Raw genomic sequence first — 20,624 nt, forward strand, 5'->3', positions numbered from 1 at the left:
CCCCCTTTTCTAGGAAATGATCATCGTAATTCAAATCTCTGTCATCTGAGATAGATTTTCATGATACATTCCCCTTGGGAATAGGATTGGCAACTAGTCAGACTTTTAAAGGATCAAACTTTCTAATAAGTATGTTTCGCAGGACAATGATCCTAACTTGCTTTTATATAGCATAGCATTCTGGAATGGATTATCAATCTTTCATGGAAACTATCCTAAAAGGTAATTGTGTCTTCACATATTTCTTGTGGCTTTTCTTTTTTTTTTTTAGATATTCTTTTAATTCTATTTTAAAGGTTAAATATTCTTTTTTTTAATCAATTTATTGGGGCTCATACAATTCATCACAATACATAGATCAATTGTGTAAAGCACATCTATACATTTGTTGCCCTCATTATTCCCAAAATTCACTTTCCTCTTGGGTTCCTGGAACCAGCTCATTTTCCTTTTTTCCTCTCCCCCTCCCTTCCTCCTTCCCCCTCCCCCATGGACCCTTGATAATTTATAAATTATTATTATATCTTATATTACACTGCCCTGCGTCTCCCTTCACCCACCCCTCTGCTGCCCGTCCCCCAGAGAGGAGGTTATATGTAGCTCCCTGTGATCAATTCCCCCTTTCTACACCCCCCTTCCCTCCTGGTATCGCCACTGTCACCCCTGGTCCTGAGGGGTTCATCTGTCCTAGATTCCCTGCGTTTCCAATTCCCATCTGTACCGCTGTGCATCCTCTGGTCTAACCAGGTCTGCAAGGCAGAATTGGGGTCATGGTAGTTGGGGGGAAGAAGTGTTTAAGAACTAGAGGAAGGTTGTGGGTTTCATTATTGCTATACTGAACCCTAAGTGACTCATCTCCCCACTACCCCTCTGCAAGGTATATCCAGTTGTCTAGAGATGGTGGCCGCTTGTTTACTTTCAAGCCTTTAAGTCCTGGCTTTTCTTTTAGTACTAAACAGAATATTTTAGTACTTGACAGCATATTGACCAACCAGAACCCTAAGGAAATTAAAATTATACCAGTTGCTTGGAACACTTTACTAATTAAATGCAAATCAATGTAGGATGGATACAGACATCTAGACTGTACTGATAAATATATTCTACAGAAAAGTTTTCAAGTTCATATAGGGGGTAATTCATTAGAGATGGGAAACATATTAGGTAGTGACATAATTAACAATATAATTAAACACTGGCAATTACTCAATACTATGAACAGGACTAATTGTGGTAGGCTTGGACATGATGGATCCATCAAGAAGAGCTGAGGGAAAATCTAATACGTGCCGAGAAGCAGAATCTGAGCCCTGGTGCAGAGTGGGTCACCGACTGGACCGGCACCACAGGGTCAGCAATTCCAACCACCGACGGGAGAAAGCGGAGCCTGTCCACTCCTGTGAGAGAACCTGCAGGACCCGCGGTGGCAGCCCATGAGGCAGTTCTGTAAGACTGCTATGAATCAGAATTGACCAGATGGCAGCGCGTTTGGTTTGGATTAGAACCAGAGTAAGCACTGAATAGTGAATAATCATAAATATGAGCCACGCTGGAATACAGCTCTATCATTATGGGCTGTTTAACTTAGGGCATATCTCTTACCCTCGCTGAACCCTACTGTTTTTTGTTTTTGAAATATTGACAATGGGAACTACACTGAAAGGGTTACTTTGAGAGTCAAATTATGTACACTACATGAAAAATTCTGTATTATATGATATGCTGTATAGATTCCCAGAAAACAAACAAACCTGTCTCGGAGAAAGTACAGCCAGATTACTCCTTAGACACTACAATGGCAAAACTTTGCCTCACACATTTGGGGCATTTATCAGGAGAGAGCAATCCCTAGAGGGGACATCATATTCGGTAAAGCAGGAGGTCAACCGAAAGAGGAAGTCCCTGCAGCACATGGCCTGACACAGCTCCCGCACAGTAGCTGGGAGACAGGCGGGACCCGGCGCTCCTTGGTGTTGTTGTGCATGAGGTGGCTAGCAATCAAAGCCAACTGGAGACCCAGCAAGAACAACGTTTATCTTTTCAACGCTTCAGAGCATCATGGTTTGACTATTGAACAAAACACTGTATTTTTGCCACCAACATCATGTCACGTATGGGTTTCACATTGCTCAGCTTTTACCTGATAATTTTCCTATTTTTTTTTCTGGTACAGAGAGTAGAGATTGGTAGGAAAATTAATGGCTGTCCTTGGCTCTATGAGTCAGAAAAGACTTGGTGGCAAGAGAGTTCGGGTTTTATCCCTTACTCACAAATATTCTCAGCTGCTTACCCAAGTAAGTTCCATTATTTTGCCATTAATTCTTGTTTAGCTGAAACCCAGAAAGTCACAGGGGCTCCATTTATGTGACTGTTAGGGAGAGATCATAACTCCTGAGGACTTCTCTGGCCTACTCGTAAAGCAAAAGAAATTGTATGAATCAAAAGAATTGAGAGCTGGAAAACAGAACTCCTAAATTGTCCTCTCAACCCCCCAAATGATGTAAATATCTCTATCTCTATCTGTCAATCATAATCAGTGGTGGTTTCCCACTGAGATGCCTTTGGCCCGAAGATGTTTGTGGCATGTCTTGGAGTTTGCCGTAAGAAATGGGACGGAGGGACAACTCAGTTTCCCAGGTAACTGTTTGCCTACTGACGTTGTTAGTTATTAGGCACTGTCTAGTCAGCCCCAACTCACAGTGACCTGATGCACAACAGAAGAAAGCCCCAGCCGCAAACCCCTCACCATTAATCTTGAGCCTTGCCTGTTAAGTTCTAGGAATTTGTATTTGTAATTTTGTTGAATTGAATTTTTTCTAGTAAATTCCTTCCTGGTGCTCATACTGAAACCTATTGGAGCTTCCTTGAATCTCCGGTACTTCCAGAATCCAGTGAGATCCCATTTTACTCAGATTAAACCCAAATATTTACAATGGCCCACACCTTGAGACATGAGCAAGATCTTCCTCTGTTCTCATCACCTACCCTACTCCCCCACTTCTTGGCCTTAGTCACCCTCCCACCCGAATTTCTAACTCAGAGTGTTCACCCTGCCTGCAACCATCTTCACTTAGATGGCCGCAGAGATCTTTTCTCCCTTCTTCAACTTTCATCTCAAAAGTCACCTTCTTAGGAAGAGTCCCTAGACAATCCTATTTATTTTCCTTCATAAAAATATATCTATCTGACATATGTATTCATCAAATTGTTCATTTATTGTCATCCTTCCCCCACCTGACTGGAGAAGCAAAGATCTTGCTTTATTTACCACACTATTCCAATTACCTGTAGCCTTCCACAGTTTGGAGTAATTGCTAAGTGAATTTTGTTTGAATGGCTGAACTCGTTAATAAAAGAGAGATGAAGGAAGGAGGATGGGAAGGAGATGGGACAGGAGGAAGGGAAAAAGAACAGATGAAAGGCACTCCTAAACACTGTTTGGAAAACACTGGGATTGAAGCTTATCCAAAGCCTTTTTGAATTCTGTAATTCTATGACCCTCTGAGTAAGAAAAAGAAACAACAACAACAAAAAACAACCAAACAATACTTAATGATCAAAATCCAAGTTCATTTTCTTCCAGGCTAGATTCAAAAGTTAAAAAAGGGAGAAAATAAAACAGTTGCACTAACTTGTATTGCTTTTGCAGACAGCTGTGGGAGCAAACAAGGAAACTGACCATTCTTCAGTGTATAAACCACAAAAAGGGAGTCTCTGATCAGTACTGCTTTAGAAATTCCACAGCAGGGCTTGCTGGCCTCTGGGAATGATTGCTCTTTCTCTCAGAAGCCTCTGTGGCATTTTTAGAGATTTGAAATACAGCACATTAGAAATATTTGTAGATAATATATTTCTCCTTTGGCATTGGTTTGAAATTACACAGATTCTTGGGCCATGTCCATTTGGAGCCATAATTTTACACCAGTCTGCTTGAATACATGTTTTAAAGAAAGACGTACAGAGTAATAATTGAAAACAACAAGAGAATCATTTCAAATGAATTCAACTTAGTAGTTCATAGTTTGGAAACTGAAAATGGGTTTTATTTTACTTCTAAAATTTCAAAATCCTTGAGGTTATGAATTATCCGGAGACATCCCAGCTTGGACTGTGATTGTTTGGGGCCATCAAGTTGGTTCTGACTCACAGCCTCCTCACATCAAACAGAACACGACTGACTCCCCAGGCCTGTGCCGTCCTCACAATGGGGTTTGGGGCTGGAGCCCATGGCGGCTTCTATGGGTCAATGTAGCTGATGGAGGGGCTTCCTCCTCTTTTGGGCTATCCTTCTACTTTACCAAGCATGATGTCCTTTTCCTGAACTCTTCTGTCCTCATAACATGTCAAAAATGCACGCGTCGAAGCCTCGTCGTCCTTGCTCCTAAAGAGCAGTCTGTCTGTACTTCTTCCCGGACAGATTTATTTGTTCATCCATGGAACTATCCATACTCATTGCCAGTGCCATAATTCAAATGTTCTTCCTTAATCCTTGCTCCACCTTCACATGGATATGAGACAATGGAAAATACCATTGCTTCTGTCAGCTGCATCTTAGTCCTCAAAGCGACATCCTTAGGTCTTCGTCCAATTAAAATGTTCTTCTGTTTCTTGATTGCTGCTTCCATGTGTATTGACTATCCATTCAAACAAAATGAAATCCTAGACAAATTTCATCTTTTCTCCATTTACCACAATGCTGTCTTTTAGTCTAATTGTGAGGATTTCGGTTTCCTTGCATTGAGTTTTGATCCATACTGAAGACTGCAATAGCTGATCTTCATCACAAGTGCCTCTGGTCTCCTAGCTTCCAGCAAACATCCTGGTGCCACCTTCTTCTTTCTGTAGCCCGCTTCTCAGATGGCGCGCTCAGCACTCAGACTCAATAAGTATGGCAAAGGCTACAACCCTGATGCACACCTTCCCTGATTTTAAACGCCTCTGGTAGAAAATATAAGATGCACGGCCTTCACCATATTTTCAAGTAAATATTTGCCCCAGTTAAACCCCTAATGCACCCATTTTTTAATTTTTATTTTATTCATTTATTTATTCATTCAGTCACAAAACATTAATAAGACTTATCATTGTAGTTTAAGAATTTGTACTCAATATAGAGGATGGATCAAATAGATTAGGCAAGAAGTTTGTTGGAAAATATAATATCACTTTTTTCACAAAATCAATACAAGACAGTAATAGAGAACATAAACTGCTAGTCGCTCCGGCTACTTACACACCCTGTAGCTTCATCTCCAGTGAGCGACTTTCCCTGCTCTATGCAGAAATCATGTCCGGGAATCGACCCCTTAAACCTCCCAAGTCATCCTCCCAGGTCTAGATTTGAAGCCCTGGGAGCTGAGGTGTAAGTGACAGCAGACTCTAAACCAGATGAGGGAATGGAGGGTGGCAGTGGCTAGTCAGAGACCAGATTTTGGATCACATCAGTGAAAAATACTCACCAGGGTCTGCCGGGTCCTGGATCTTCTGCCCAGCTCATATTTTCAAGTTTTCCTCAATGGTTACCTCCGTGGGTAATTAAATAGCTATCGACCCTAAACTATATAACTTGAAATAATACTATCTGATGTGTTGTTAATTCCTTTACTAACTGAGACCTCGTCTCATGAGACTGTGAAGCAGTAAAGAGCACAAACATGGACAATATCATGACAAAATAGAATTGGAATATAAAATCATGACCGAGGAATGTAGATCACCCACAGTTTAAGAAGAAAGACAACATGAATGAGCTAAGAGCTGTTAGACTGGGTCTTAAAGTTGTCTCTGAATCGGAGGCAGTGCCGTGAAAAACGAAGGCAGCGTCAGTCACACGGGCTGTGCTATTCTGAGGGAGAGGGTGACGAAAGAAAAAAATAAACAGCTTTCCTAAATTTTACTAAGAAAAACGTTTCCTGAGTTCTTAAACAAACAGAAAACCCTTTTGAGTAGTGAAAGTTGCCTCTATTTAACTTTTAGTTTTGTTTATATTTTCTTTATCTCGCATTTACATGTTGCTAGTAAAAATAACAGTTCATTTATGAAAATACTATGCAGTGGAGGTGGATTGGCAAAAATGTAGAAAATGTGCACTACTTGAGTAAAATATGACATATTTCTTCATTTTCTAGCAGGTTATATAGATGTAATACATATATAACACAATTCGCTCATTTAAATGTACAAATTTATTTTTCAGCGTATCCAAAGATAAGTGCAGCTATCATCACAATCAATCTTAGAACATTTTCACCACTCCAAAAGGAAACCCACTTACAGTCACTCCGCATTTCCCCCACGTGGCCCCCATCAGCATTTGGCAAACTAAAATTTGTTTTCTGTCTATGAATTTTTCAATACTAGAAATTTAAAGTGTAATTTACCAGTACAGGATCTTTACAACTGGATTTTTCCATTTGCAACACATTTTGAAGGTTCATGTATGCAGCTGCTGCCAATACTTAATTCATTCTTATTGAGAAAAAATATTCCACTGTATAAATGTAACATCTTCGACTTTCATTCATACGTGACAAATATTTTGAGAGAAAGACTTGGCTTTCTACTCCTGTAAGGATTTACAGGCTCAGAAGCCCCAGGGGCAGTTCTACTCTATCTGATAGGGTCGCTGTGTATCAGAGTAACTCAAAGGCAGTGATTAGGGTTTGGGTTATTATGAATAATGCTGTGATGAAAATTCATGTACCCATTTTTATATGGATATATGCTTTCATTTCTCTTGAGTACACTCTTGGAGGTCATATGGTAACTCCATATTTAACCATTTGAGTAAATGCCAGGCTGTTTCCTAAGCACCTATGCATGTTACATTAGTACTAGAAGGGTATGTGGGCTCCAATTTCTCTATATTCTTTCCAGTATTTGTTATTATTTATCTTTTTATTATTGTCATCCTGTGGGCATGAGGAGATATCTCATAATAGTTTTGATTGGCCTTTCTCTGATTCCTAATATTGTTGAGCATCTTGTCTTGTGCTTATAGGCCAAATGTGTACTTTCTTTGGAGCACTGTCTACTAATCTCCTTGGCCTACGAGTTATAAAAATGTCCTCCCACTCAGGGTGTTGTGTCTTCATTAGAACAATGATTTCCTTGGTGGCATCAACATGTTTAATTTTGAGGAGGCTCATTCCATCTATTGGTACTCACTTGTTTTTGATTATGTGTTTAGTGTCATATCTAAGAAACCATTGTTTAATCTATTGTCATAATAAAATATGCCTACATTTTCTTTTTTTAATATAATTTTATTAGGGGCTCATACAACTCTTATCACAATCCGTACATATAAAAATTCAGTAAAGCACATTTGTACATTCATTGCCCTCATCATTCTCAAAACATTTGCTCTCCACTTAAGCCCCAGGCATCAGCTCCTCATTTTTTCCTCCCTCCCCCTTCCCTCATGAACACTTGATAATTTATAAATTATTAGTCATATCTTTCCCTGCCCAACGTCTCCCTTCACCCACTTTTCTGTTGTCCGTCCCCCAGGGAAGAGGTCACATGTAGATCCTTGTAATCGGTTCCCCCTTTCCAACCCACCTGCCCTCTACCCTCCCAGTATCGCCACTCACACCACTGGTCCTGAAGGGATCATCCACCCTGGATTCCCTATGTTTCCAGTTCCTATCTGTACCAGTGTACATCCTCTGGTCTAGCCAGACTTTCAAGGTAGAATTCGGATCATGATAGTGGGGGGTGGGGGGCGGGGAAGCATTTAGGAACTAGAGGAAAATTGTATGTTTCATCATTGCTACATCGCACCATGACTGGCTCGTCTCCTCCACGAGACCCCTCTGCAAGGGGATCTCCAGTGGCCTACAAATGGGCTTTGGGTCTCCACTCCACACTCCCACCCTCATTCACAATGATATGATTTTTTGTTCTGATGATGCCTGATACCTGATCCCTTTGACACCTCGTGATTGCACAGGTTGGTGTGCTTCTTCCATGTGGGCTTTGTGGCTTCTGAACTATATGGCCGCTTGTTTACCTTCAAGCCTTTAAGACCCCAGATGCTATATCTTTTGATAGCTGGGCATAATCAGCTTTCTTCACCACATTTGCTTATGTACCCATTTGTCTTCAGTGATCATATCTGGGAGGTGAGCACACAATGATATGATTTTTTGTTCTTTGATGCCTAATAACTTATCCCTTTGGCACCTCGTGATCACGCAATGCCTACATTTTTTTCTAAGATTTTTTTTATGGAGTATTAGAACATGAACCTCACCTTTAGTATGGCTTTAATATATTTATATATATATATATATATATATATATATGAAATTTGCCATTCTAACCATTTTAAAGTATACAATTCAGTGACATTAATTACCTTCACAGTGATATGGAGTTATCACCACAAGCGATTTTTAAAGTAGCTCATTGCCACAAACATAAACACAGTACCCTGACTCACACTAACCCCATACCCTCTTCCCAGTTAGCCTTTGATAACCACGCACCTTTTGTCCCTACACTCTGGCCTATTATGATCTATCATAGAAGCAGGATCATGTAATACTTGTTTTTTGTGTCTGAATTCTTTCTTTTGTTTTTAACTGCTTATGCACGTTTGGTTTCATGTCACTGATTACAGTCCCTGCATGGAACATCTCTCCTCTATTCCACTTCCTCGCTGCGCTTCCCATTCCGTGACTGCTTCCTTTCTCACCCCTCCTGCCTGCCAAAAGTAGTCCTTGGGAAAATGCTGCCTTTTGGTCTCAACTGGTTGATTTTTCTAAGCAGTGTGTGCCACCCCCATTGTAGTAGTTGTCTTCTAAGACCTTACTTTCGGTCTTCGTCCGGTCTGAGGAAGTGTCCACATGAGCCTTGAGATGACTGTCCAACTTCATCATTTGCCTACAGCTGCCCGACAGCTCTCATAGCACAGATTATTCTTTTCCCACCGAATGGCACTGGCACCTCCTTGAAAATCCACTTGACCTAAACGTGGGGTTTATGACTGGACACTTAATTCCACTCCCCTTATCTAGTCTTCCACCGGTATTAGTCTCGATTGCTGTGATTTTTACTGTCAATTTTAAAATTGAGAAATGTGAGTTGTCTTACGTTGTTCTTTTGCAAGATTGTTTTTACAAATCTGGGCCCTTTAAATTTGAAGATATTTTTGTTTCAATTTCTATTAAAAAAAACTAGTTGAGATTTTGATAACGATCATACTGAATGTGTAGCTCAATTTGGGGAGTATTACTATCTGACCAATATTAAGTTTTATTTAGACTTTTACTAACTTGTTTCAGTGATGTGTTATAGTTCAACATATAAATCTTGCATTTCTATTGTTAAATTTTTGAGGAACCTTTTTTCAAGGCCTTCAAATAAAGTTATTCATATATTCATAGCTAACTACAGATTCATAATGAGGATTATTATTTGGTTTATAACCTGTATTGTGTAGCAGAGTCCTGACAAATGGTTCGTGAGCTAAAACGTCTGAGGAGTTATACGAAAAGACAAGTTGAACAGTTAATACTATGTAGAACAGTGTACAAGGAAGAAGGAGTCGGTTAGAGGAACGTAGAAGTGGTGTTAGGCCAGGTGGACTAGAAAAGCAAATCTAGTTACGCTTATATATGTAGAGTAGAGCGCTTTATATCAAGGAGTAATTGTATATCAAGCAAATATCCCAGTCTAGTCCATGTCAAGTCCATAGCCCAGTACTAGTCCATAGATCTAGCACTAGTCCATAAGTCCCTCTTCATGTGCACGAATCCACATGCAAGGAAGAAGTCAGGAAGATACCAGGCCGATGGGGGCAGTCATAGGATCCGATGGTGATGGCCACGTCAAAGGCTCCCAGCAACCAGGGACCGCCAGCAGGAAGGGGAAGGCAAAGAGAGAGGACGTTCCCAGGGCTCTCCTCATGAGAAGGCCATGCCCACAAGGAGGTACCATCAAGCTATGACCTGATTGACAGGCTAGACTCCACCCCCAACACTTTTATATATCTTCAAGTGGACATGAAATGATGTATCTACCACAGAAACAGAAAGGAGTCCGTATAAGTCTAATAACCAACCAAACTATTCTACAGCCCAACTGATATTAAAAAAGAAGAAAAAGAAAGGAAAGTTTTTTAAATTAGTTTGGATAAATGCACTAAAACATAAAACCTGCATTTTTGTTGTTGTTGTTGTTGATAATGTAACAAAAGTCTCTCTGTACTACTGTATAAATTTGTTATGGTTTTGTTTGTTTCAATTTTAGTTCAAAAGGGTTTTACATCAAATGGGGTTATACTTTTCAGGATGGGTAACAATAATAAACAGCATGGAATGTGGGTGTGGTTTTCCCATCGGTTGACAGATAAAATCAGATTGTGGTACATGTAGACAGGTCATTGGATTAAATGAGATTCAAGCAAAAGAAGAGAACTTTGGCTCACTCTGTAGAGAAACGACTGCTAAGGCTGGGCCAGGTGATTCGGTTGATGTCAGGCCCCCCTGGCAGCTCCCACATTCCCACCTTCTTGTGCTCGTGCCCCCCGGAAGCCTGGGCCCGGAGATAATCCAGGCAGTTGGCAGCCAGGCTGCCTGGTTTCATGTTGGACAATCAGGTAGGAAGAATGAAACACCACTTGTCTCAGCTGCTTGGTACAATGAAATCACTCCTTACTTATTCATGTAATTTTAAGCAGACCATGGTGCAAATTGTTCACATTTGACTGCTCACCACAAGGTGATGGTATAAACCTACTCAGTAGTACCAGGGAAGAAAGACCTGGTGATCTGCTTCTGTAGAGATTACAGCCAAGAAACCCCTGTGGAGAATGCTACTCTAGGAACTGACTCCATGACAACAAGGGTGATTGGCATTTGGGTAGTGTTAGCAAGTCATTTCGGTGCTCAGCTGCTAACAAGCATGTTGGTTAGGCACCTTGGAAGAAAGGCCTGGTGATCCACTTTAAAAATTAAGCCATTTGAGGCCTTTTAGAGCAGGCCTTCTCTGATGCACATGAGATATCCAAAAGTCAGCATTAACTTACAGGCAACTGTTAGTGTGGCCAGCAGGTGCTCTATGACTGGACTTCCAGATCTAACTCTGATGCTATGTATGTGTGTTTGACTGAGTGTGTGTGTGTGTGTGTGTGTGAGAGAATGAATTTGTATGTATGCTCTTTGTATCTTCCATTCCCTCGGCCTGAATTGATTAAAGGAGACCGTCCAGGAAAAGCATCTGGCACGGTGTCTTCTTTCTCTTTCCACACTTAACTTTTATTTTTATAAAGAGTAGGCCAAGAGCCCTCACTCCTCTGGCAGGTTGTCCTATTGTGGTGGCTTGCATATGACACTCTAAGCCTATAGCCAGTACTTCAAATAGCAGCGGTCACCCATGGTAAACAGGTTTCCGGAGAACATTCAGACTCAGAAAAGAGTAGGAAGAAGGAGGCAGCTTCTCCTTGAGAAAATGTAGCCACTGAAGACCTAGTAGCAGAACCTTGCCCGTGGTGGTGCTGAGAGATGAGCTGCTCAGGGTGGAAGGCACTCAAAGCGCAAATAGGGGAGATCCGCCTCCTCGACACAGAGTCAGCCTTCAGAACAATGGGGATGTAGCAAAGCTTTGGGGACCTTCCTTTCATCGTGGGGGATGGGTAGTGGTGAGGGGGCCGGTGAGGGCAACTCAAAATAAGAAGAAACCTCCATTAATAATCAAGCATGGAATGTATGAAGTATGACTCTAAGAAAATTGGAAATAACAACAAATAATAAGGGGGAACATGGAATGTATGTAGTGCAACTCTAGGAAAGGTGAAAATACCAAAAATGAAATGCATCACAGCTGATATCGTAGTTATTAGTGACATGGAATGAGCTGACACTCACCACTTGGAACCAGACAATTATATGGTTTACTAGGCAGGGAATGACAAGTTTAAATGTATGATACAGCATTCATCATCAAAAAGATTATTTCAAGATCTATTGTGACGTACAATGCTGTCTGCAATAAGATAATATCTACACCCCTACGAGTAAGTCCAATTAATGCAACTATTATTCAAATTTAGCACCCACTACTTAAGCCAATGATAAAGAAATTGAAGAATTCTAACAACATCTTATAAATATAAAAAGAATTCTAACAATATCTTCAGCCTAAATTGATCAGACGTGCAACCAATATCCATTGTTAATTACAGGTCATTAGAAATCAAACATTAGAATCAAAGAAGAAGGGTCAATAACAATGAGGAAAATATGGCCTTATTGATGAAACAAAGCTATAGATTGCATGATAGAATTTTACAAGCCCACCTGTGGCTTCATTTTAGATCCCTGTTTCAACTGTGGAAGCAGAAACTATACACGTGGACCTGGAAAAATAGAAAGTGAAATGCACAGGAATCAAATTTACTGTATCTGTGGGTGGAATGAATTTAAAAGCTCAATGTCATCCGCCAAAACAAGGTCATGGGCCAACTATGGATAGACAATCAATTGTTAATATGCAAGTACGTTCAGGTTGAAGCTGTAGAAAATTAAAACAAGTCCATAAGAGCCAAAATACCAGCTTGAGTCTATCTGCTCTGAAGTTAAAGACCATCTCAAGATGATATTTGATGTGTTGAGCACTAATTATGGGAAACAATTAACTCTGGGATGGCATCAATAACGTCATACGTGAAGAAATCAAAAGGTCATTAAAAAGACAAAAAAGAGAAAAGTTCAAAGTGTTTGTCAGAAGAGACACTATAAGTTTCTCTTGAACATAGAAACTTGTTCTTGAACATAAAGAAGAAGTGATACAGTGAAAGAGCTGAACAGAACATTCCAAGGGGTAATCGAGAAGAGAAAACAAAGTAAATGATTATAATTACATTTACAAAGATCTTCAGTTAGAAAACCAAAAGGTAGCAACATGTTCAGTATATCTCAAATTGAAAGAACTAAAGGAAAAGAAATCAAACTAAGTAGCAGGAGTGGAGGATTCTGTGGACAAAATAATGAATGAAGCTGGAAGCATCAGAAGTGGAAGGAATAATCTCAGAAACACATAAGGAGTGAGCAAGTGAGTGAGTGAGTGAGTGAGTGAGTGAGTACAAAAATAAATTGGGGGACATTCAACCATTTCATGATCAAAAACCCAGTGGTTTTGAAGGAAGGAGTCCAAGCTGCACTGTAAGCATCAGCAAAAAACAAGGCACTGAATGTTGAAAGAATACCAACTGAAACGTTCCTCCCACCTGATGCAGGGCTGGAAGCACTGCATGAGTCTATGCCAAGAAATTTGGAAGACAGGTGCTTGAGCAGCCTCCTGTAAGATCCATAGGTGCTCCCATTCCAAAGAAAGGTGACCCAACAGAATGCACAAATTATCAAACAATATAATCAATGTCACATGCAAGTAAAATGTTGTTAATGATAATTTTAAAAACCCAACAGCAACAACAGTTGTAGCAGTCCATCCATGGGGAGCAGCCAGAAAGTCAAGGTGGGTCCAGGAAAGGATATAGAATGAGATATGGCATTGCTGCAGCAGACTGTACTTAGCTGAAAGCACCAAATACCAGAAAGATGCATACTGGACACATAAAATACCAGAAAGACACTTTCTTGTCTTTCATTGACTGTGCATTAGCATTTGACTGTTTTCATTATACCAAACTATAAAGTTTCAAAAAATGGGAATTATAGAACACTTAACTGTGTTCAGGTGGAAAAGACATTCAATGGAACACCATAAAGAGATATAAAATAGTTTAAATCAGGAAAGACACGAGCCAGTATACCACAGGGTTTTATCCTTTAACCATACCTATTAAATGTGTGTGCTAAACAAATCCTCTGGGAAGCTGGACTGTGTGAAGAAGAAGGCTCATTAACAACCTTTGATATTCAGATGACACAACCCTGTTTGCTGAAAGCAAAGGATATGTGAAGCACTTACTGATGAAGATCATAGACTACTGGCTTTAGTATAGATTACAGCTCAATGTAAAAAAATACATAGCCTCACAACTGGACCAAAAAATACTATATGATAAGCAGAGGAAAGATAGAAGGTGTCGAATATTTCATTTCACTTGGATCCACAACCAGTATTCACAAAAGCAGCTGCCAAGAAATCAAATGACATATTCCATTGGAGAAGTCTGTTGCACAAGAACTATTTATTGTGTTAAAGAGTAAAGATATCACTTGAAAGACTAAGGTATGCCGGACCCAAGCTCTAGTATTTTCAGTAGCCTCATACGCATGTGAAATATGAGCAGTGAATAAGAAAGACCAGAGAAGAACGCGGTGTTGAATGTGGTGTTGGTGAATAATCTTGAAAGTACTGTGAAACGCCAGAAGAGCAAACATATTGGTGTTGGAGAAAGTACGGCCAGAATACTCTTTAGAAGCTAGGATGGCATGACTTTGTCTCAGATACTTTGGACATGCTATCATGAAAGATAATTCCTTGGAAAAGGACATCATGCTTCATTTTTTTTTTAAAAAAAGGAAAAAGAGGAAGACTGTCAATGAGATGGGTTGGCAAAATGTCTGTAGGAATTGGCTCAAACATAACCAGAATTACGAAGATGGCGCAGGCCCAGCCAGTTGGGTTCTGTTGTCCGTAGGGTCTCTGTGAATCAGATGGAGACTCAGTGGTACATAATCGCGACAGCATACCACACCAACAGTCTCATAAAACGCAACACTAAAATGTATATTTCAGTCTACAGTTGGCATAAATATTATGTGATAATGAATAATGACTGTAATCGTTGTTTTCGCTTGCTTAATAACAAAAATGGTATAGTGAATAGCTGGAAATTAGAAAGCTAAGATGCTTTCCACACATCGTGTTGGTTATTTCATTTGCACAATAAGAAATTACAAGCCCCAAAGCATTTATTATGTAGTCTGTAGACATATAAAACAAAGTCAACTACAGTACAATTGCTTACTATATTTTTTATTATTGCCTTTATTTACAGTACATTATTATCTTGTTATTGTAATAATTTTAAGAGGCAATGTATGTTTCCATGCATGCATCAGGGAATTCAATCCTGAATAGTGAAATGAGAATGCCTTATCATGTTGCATAATCAAATTTAATTCATTTCAGTTAAAATTTTATCTTTTATATTGTTCTCTTGCATCGTAACATTCATAATATAGCTTCTAGGCTAAACATTAGACAGAAATAGAATGGATGAGTGGAACAATAATGGGCTTGCTTTTTAGTATGAAGGAATATTAGAATTGCATTAAATTACATATTAATGAAAAAATAAAGCAAAAGATAATAAGATGACAACTTTATGGTTGCATAAAGTCTAGAGTACAGTACATAGTTTTGCTATTTATCACATTGAATTTCCTTTGAAAACTTGCTTTTAATTATATTAAAATGTAATACAATCCAAATAGCCCCTCCTAATATATAAAAGTGCTCTCCTTATAATTTGGCTACAAGGAAAGAAAGGCTGTAATACAAAAGCATTCCCATGAGACCATATAAGCACCCGAAAACAAAATAAACTATTTAATCCTTTCTTTGGACACTGTTCATGGTGAGAAGTAGGAGGGATCCATTTGAGGCCCTTAGCAGGAGAAACAACCCCAAACCTTTCTCTGAGTCCATTCTAATTCCCCCAAACCTTCTACCTTCTCTTCCATCAATCACTCTGAGAGTTAAAATTGACAGGATGGAAGAAAACAAGTCAAAAGGGGCCCCCTTTCCCAGCAGGCTCCTGTTATGATCCTAGGAGGGAAAAGTTTGTCAAGTCTAGGCCCAGGAGGGAGAGAAACCTTTGTGGGCAGTTCCACCTTGCAGGGGATCATCATGCCCTAAGGAGAGACCAAAAGGGCAGACCACAGAGACACCACCCTCACTCTCCAAGTCAGGCTTGTGCTGAAGACTTTCCACCCCTGCAAGTCCCCCCAGCCCACCCCACCTCTCAGTCCTCCTACACAACCCCTGGTCCAGGCCAGCAGAGCTTCCAGGAGCCTCCCAGCCACAATAAACCAATGCCCACAGCCCAGGAGCCAGAAGAAAAAAAAATCAGTCTGAGGTATGGTTAGGCTTACTCCTAATGTGTGTTGAATTTTTGACATATGACCTTTCTTTACAATTTACTTGGCTAGCTGATATACTCTGCACAGTGGAGATGCCACTTGTAAGATCCAAGTTCCTTGGACTAGTCATTTGGTAAATGTTCCTGGCAGGTGATATTTTTCTGACATGAGATTACATTAATTTCTTAAATTACTTTTATTTTTTAGAAAGTGATATATAGAAATGATAGAGGGGATGCCTACTGATGCTTAACTTTCTCATTTCTGGTTGCCCTAGGTGTCCATTTGGATGTCTCGGCTGTAGTCAGTCTGGGTGGTATATTCATTTTCAGTGTGATCAACCCCATGATTGTTTGTGGAACCCTCATGTAAAGACAGATAGATGCCTGACCAATTCATTTATGACAAGAAGTCATTAAAATGAACACTGCTGTGTCAATTACCATAGTAATTGAAAATAGAAAATTAGGCAGTAAGCTAACACTGGAACAGAAAATGGGTCAATTACACAACAAAGGGGAGAGAAGGGGCCCTAGTGGTGTAGAGGTTCCGTGTTGGGCTGCCATCCTCAGAGTCGGCAGTTCGAAAGGAGAACCTTTCTACTCCAGACAACAATTACAGTCTGGGAAACCCGCAGCGGGGTCGTGATGAGTCAGCATTGACTGGATGCCGGTGAGTTTTTGAGATGGGAGGGTAAGAGCAGGAGTGGAGGAAATATTGAAGATAGAGGAGAGAGAGAGAGACATCTGATCTTGGGCAACAACATGTCCTCTATTTTCCCACGCAGAGGCACTGGTCAGAGACAAGGTGTCTTCCCTGGTGACATTTGAATGGGAACAAAGAGAGCAAAGAGGCCTCTCTAATCTCAGCTACATGGGGAAAGTCCTTAGGATTCTGCCTTTCATGTTACGTTTCCACCTGTTTTCATTGAAATCCGCTCCGTGGATTGATCGATGTTTTCTGCATCTGTTTGTCAGAGGCAAAATCGAATGTGGGAGTGAAACTGAAACACTTGGAAAGTACAGTAGCGATCGGAAATGAACCCTGGGGCTTCACCTAGAGAATCCTGGAATACAAGCTCTTAAATAAACACAAACTTTATAAATAGAGACGCCAAAGAACCTAAAACAATGATAATAATACTCGTGCGGCCCGTAAACACAGAGAGCGTGACTTGTGTCTGAGACTGTGACTTGCCACCGTGCCTCCCGTCTTTGTCCCACAGATGAGAAAACTGAAGGTGGGAGAGGTTGCATAACTGGGCTACACTCACTCACACATGCCAAAGTTAGGTTTCTAACATAAGCTGTGTATTTCTAACAGCCACTATTTTCATCATGATACTCAACTGCGTCCCTAACCGAGAAAATAACCCCCAATCCAGGAAGTTCAATAGCCAAACACAGCAAGCACACATCCACATCCACTAAAATGTCAATATTTTATTATTTGATTATCTGTGCGTCACATAGCACGACATCTAAGGAGCTCTATCGAAACAACAGTGCAGTGCTCAGTTGCTGACCCAAAGGGCTGGCAATTCAAATTCCCGACCTGCACTCTCATCCCCACATCTCCCCTCAGCCAGGATCAGGATCAGGACCTGCATCGTTTACAGCCTAGAAACCTTCAGGGGCAGCTCTGCTGTGTCACATGAATTGCAAGGAGTCAACATTGATATGCTGGCACTCAATGAACACAATATAGCATATACTATAGTCACACATTTTTGGTTTGTTTTATGGAACTCAGTTGTGTCGTTGAAAAACCAATTCCGAAATGGAAAGGCAGGAGAACACTGCTGAGTCCTCGTTTGGACCACAGAAGTATATTCTTCACAAAACCACTTCAGTGCCCGTGACTGCACCGTGAGAATGTGAATGTAAACACCTATTTTATGATTAATATAGTCATGTGCAATGTATTCATCTGCCAATCAATATTACTAATTAAATGGCAGAGGTCATTTTTCGAACTTCTTAAACTGAATCACCGTAGTCAATCTACTTGAAATATAACTAGTGTGTTTATTTTAATCAAACTGTTTATCTCTTTAGTACCACAAAATCGCTGCCAAAGGACCTGGTGATGTTAACAGACATCAAACATTGGCAGTTAGAAAATATCATCTGGGACTATCAAAGTTTATCCTTATTAATAGTATTATTCTTTGGACCTATGCAAGAATGTGTTATGAAATTATTATACATTTGAAATCTTCAGACCCAAACTGAACACTGCTAAAAAAACCCCAACAGTTTATTTATCGGGTATCAGATATTCTGCTTTGCTAGCACATAAGAATTTGCGTCACTATTTACAAAGTGTTAAATGACATCCTTGTGTTTTTTCAACAGACCAGCAGTACTCATGGTCGCTGACTCAGCACTTCAATGAGGAAAGATACTCCCCTGCTCCTAGGAATATGAAAGGATTAGCTGGGAGTCGAAATCAACCACAGCTATGTTCTGGTCACACGTGTGGCTTGACACCCCCTGAAGATTGTGAGCATCCTCACGAGCACCTGCACCATGGGCAGGAAACACGGCAGTCCTACTTGCTCAGCCCCACGGACAGCTGCCCCATGGACCACCATCGCTGTTCACCCCGAAGTTCCATTCATTCCGAATGCATGATGATGCCCATGGTGATGGGCGATCACATGTCCAGTAGCACTTTTCCCAGAATGCACTATAGCTCGCATTACGATACAAGAGACGATTGTGCCATGTCTCATGCCAGCACTAAAATTAACCGAATTCCAGCCAACCTCTTAGACCAGTTTGAGAAGCAGCTCCCTCTGCACAGAGACGGCTTCCATACTTTACAATACCAGAGGGCTTCGACTGCCGCCGAGCAGCGCAGCGAGAGCCCGGGCAGGATACGGCACCTTGTCCATTCTGTGCAAAAGCTCTTCACCAAGTCTCATTCTTTGGAAGGTTCTTCCAAGAGTAATGTCAATGGGACCAAAGGGGACAGTAGAGTGGAGGATCACCACCACAGCCACCACTCGAAACACAGTAAGCGGAGTAAGAGCAAGGAGCGGAAACCTGAAAGCAAGCATAAATCTGGCATGAGTAGTTGGTGGAGTTCGGATGACAATTTGGACAGTGATAGCACTTACCGAACACCTAGTGTGGTGAACAGGCACCACGTAGATCACATCTCCCATTGCTACCCTGAAACTCTCCAAGGCCCTTTCGGAGACCTCTCACTGAAGACCTCCAAAAGTAACAATGACGTCAAGTGTTCTGCTTGTGAAGGATTAGCCATGACCCCGGATGCAAAGTACATGAAAAGGAGTTCCTGGTCCACTCTTACAGTAAGCCAGGCCAAGGAAGCCTACCGCAAGAGCTCCCTCAACTTAGATAAGCCTCTGGTCCATCAGGAAATCAAGCCTTCCTTGAGGCCATGCCATTACCTTCAGGTAAGGAGCTTCAGTATTATGACTGCAGTGCTGTATAGCAATGTTGTGTAGACTGCAATATTGTGCAGTATTATGACTGCAATGTTCCTAGGAAAACGCCACAGAGGAGATGAACAGGCCTGCTCTGGAAGAGCCTTTGAGGCGTGCTTAGTTCTTTCTTTGAACCAAAACCCTACACAGGATGGGCCCGTTCATTTAATGCTTTACATGCTGGGGGGTATTTAGCAACACCAACAAAAATATATTAGCCCACAGTAATGTGTTTTCATTTGAAATTTCATCATTTGGTCTAATGTAAATTGCCCTGCAACTTTAATGAGTTCATTTGCCCTACCTGACAATAGCGTCTTTCAGTCTTCATAATGCCAGTGAATCTGATTGTAGAAAATGCATCTGCTTCTCTGTGATGGGGATTAAATGAAGGCACCAAAGGCAATAATATACTAACGGCAGAATTACGAGGGTTGTCATACTGTGGAATTATCCATTTTATATAATTTCCCTCTCATCTCTGTCTCCTAATCATGCCATCACTGAATGTGCCAGGGGGAAGTATCAGCCCACTGGGAGGCAACTTCCTCTTCTACAGATGCCTCTACAATTACTTCTATCAATGGACAGTTCTATCGACAAAGCTTCAAAGGCTGAGGTCTTGTCTTTGATATACAGCACATGTATATCTTGTGATCCAGTGCAAAAATCACTTTTTCTTGCCTGCGAGCAGCTGTGCATTGATTTTAGAGAAATCTTCATAGACTAATGAGTAATGTGAAATGCTAGCTGAGTCATCAGACAGTCAATTAATGGAACAGATAAACAACTGTGAATCTCTTCATGAGTCAGGGGATGGCAAATCCCTTCAACACCATCTAATGCCATCCTGGTACATTGTCCCAAACTCATTGCTTGAATTTTTAAAGGAAGTGCTAACCAAATTATTTTCACAGTTGTTTTCAAACAGGTAAATTAGTGATTTGACAAAATATTATTTTATAGTAATGGCAGATCTTACACTTTGCTTATAGTTGTCAGACTAATGGTATCACAATGTAAAAATTTATCTCTACATGCATAAGGAAACACAACCAGTTGGGTCCAATTTAACTACATTCATCACCATAGAAGAAAAATTGTCT

The 20,624-nt window shown here is 40.6% G+C and overlaps 1 protein-coding gene across 2 annotated transcripts in view; it reads left to right on the forward strand.

Annotated features, from left to right (window-relative positions):
• The window catches only part of DLGAP2 (DLG associated protein 2), a 589,152-nt gene that overhangs the window by 351,913 nt on the left and 216,615 nt on the right, over positions 1-20,624 (forward strand). The window contains exon 3 of one of the 2 annotated variants that reach the window (XM_004707654.3): positions 18,419-19,488. In XM_004707654.3, coding sequence (XP_004707711.1) covers positions 18,487-19,488 — 1,002 coding nt within the window. In that variant the 5' untranslated portion in view covers positions 18,419-18,486. Of the gene's footprint in view, positions 1-18,418; positions 19,489-20,624 lie in introns of those variants that run through there. The other variant, XM_045286735.1, reaches the window with a different exon arrangement.

This window comes from Echinops telfairi, unplaced genomic scaffold (assembly GCF_000313985.2).
Source record: "Echinops telfairi isolate 266 unplaced genomic scaffold, ASM31398v2 ScPeMD7_9;HRSCAF=40, whole genome shotgun sequence".
NCBI classification, from domain to species: domain Eukaryota; kingdom Metazoa; phylum Chordata; class Mammalia; order Afrosoricida; family Tenrecidae; genus Echinops; species Echinops telfairi.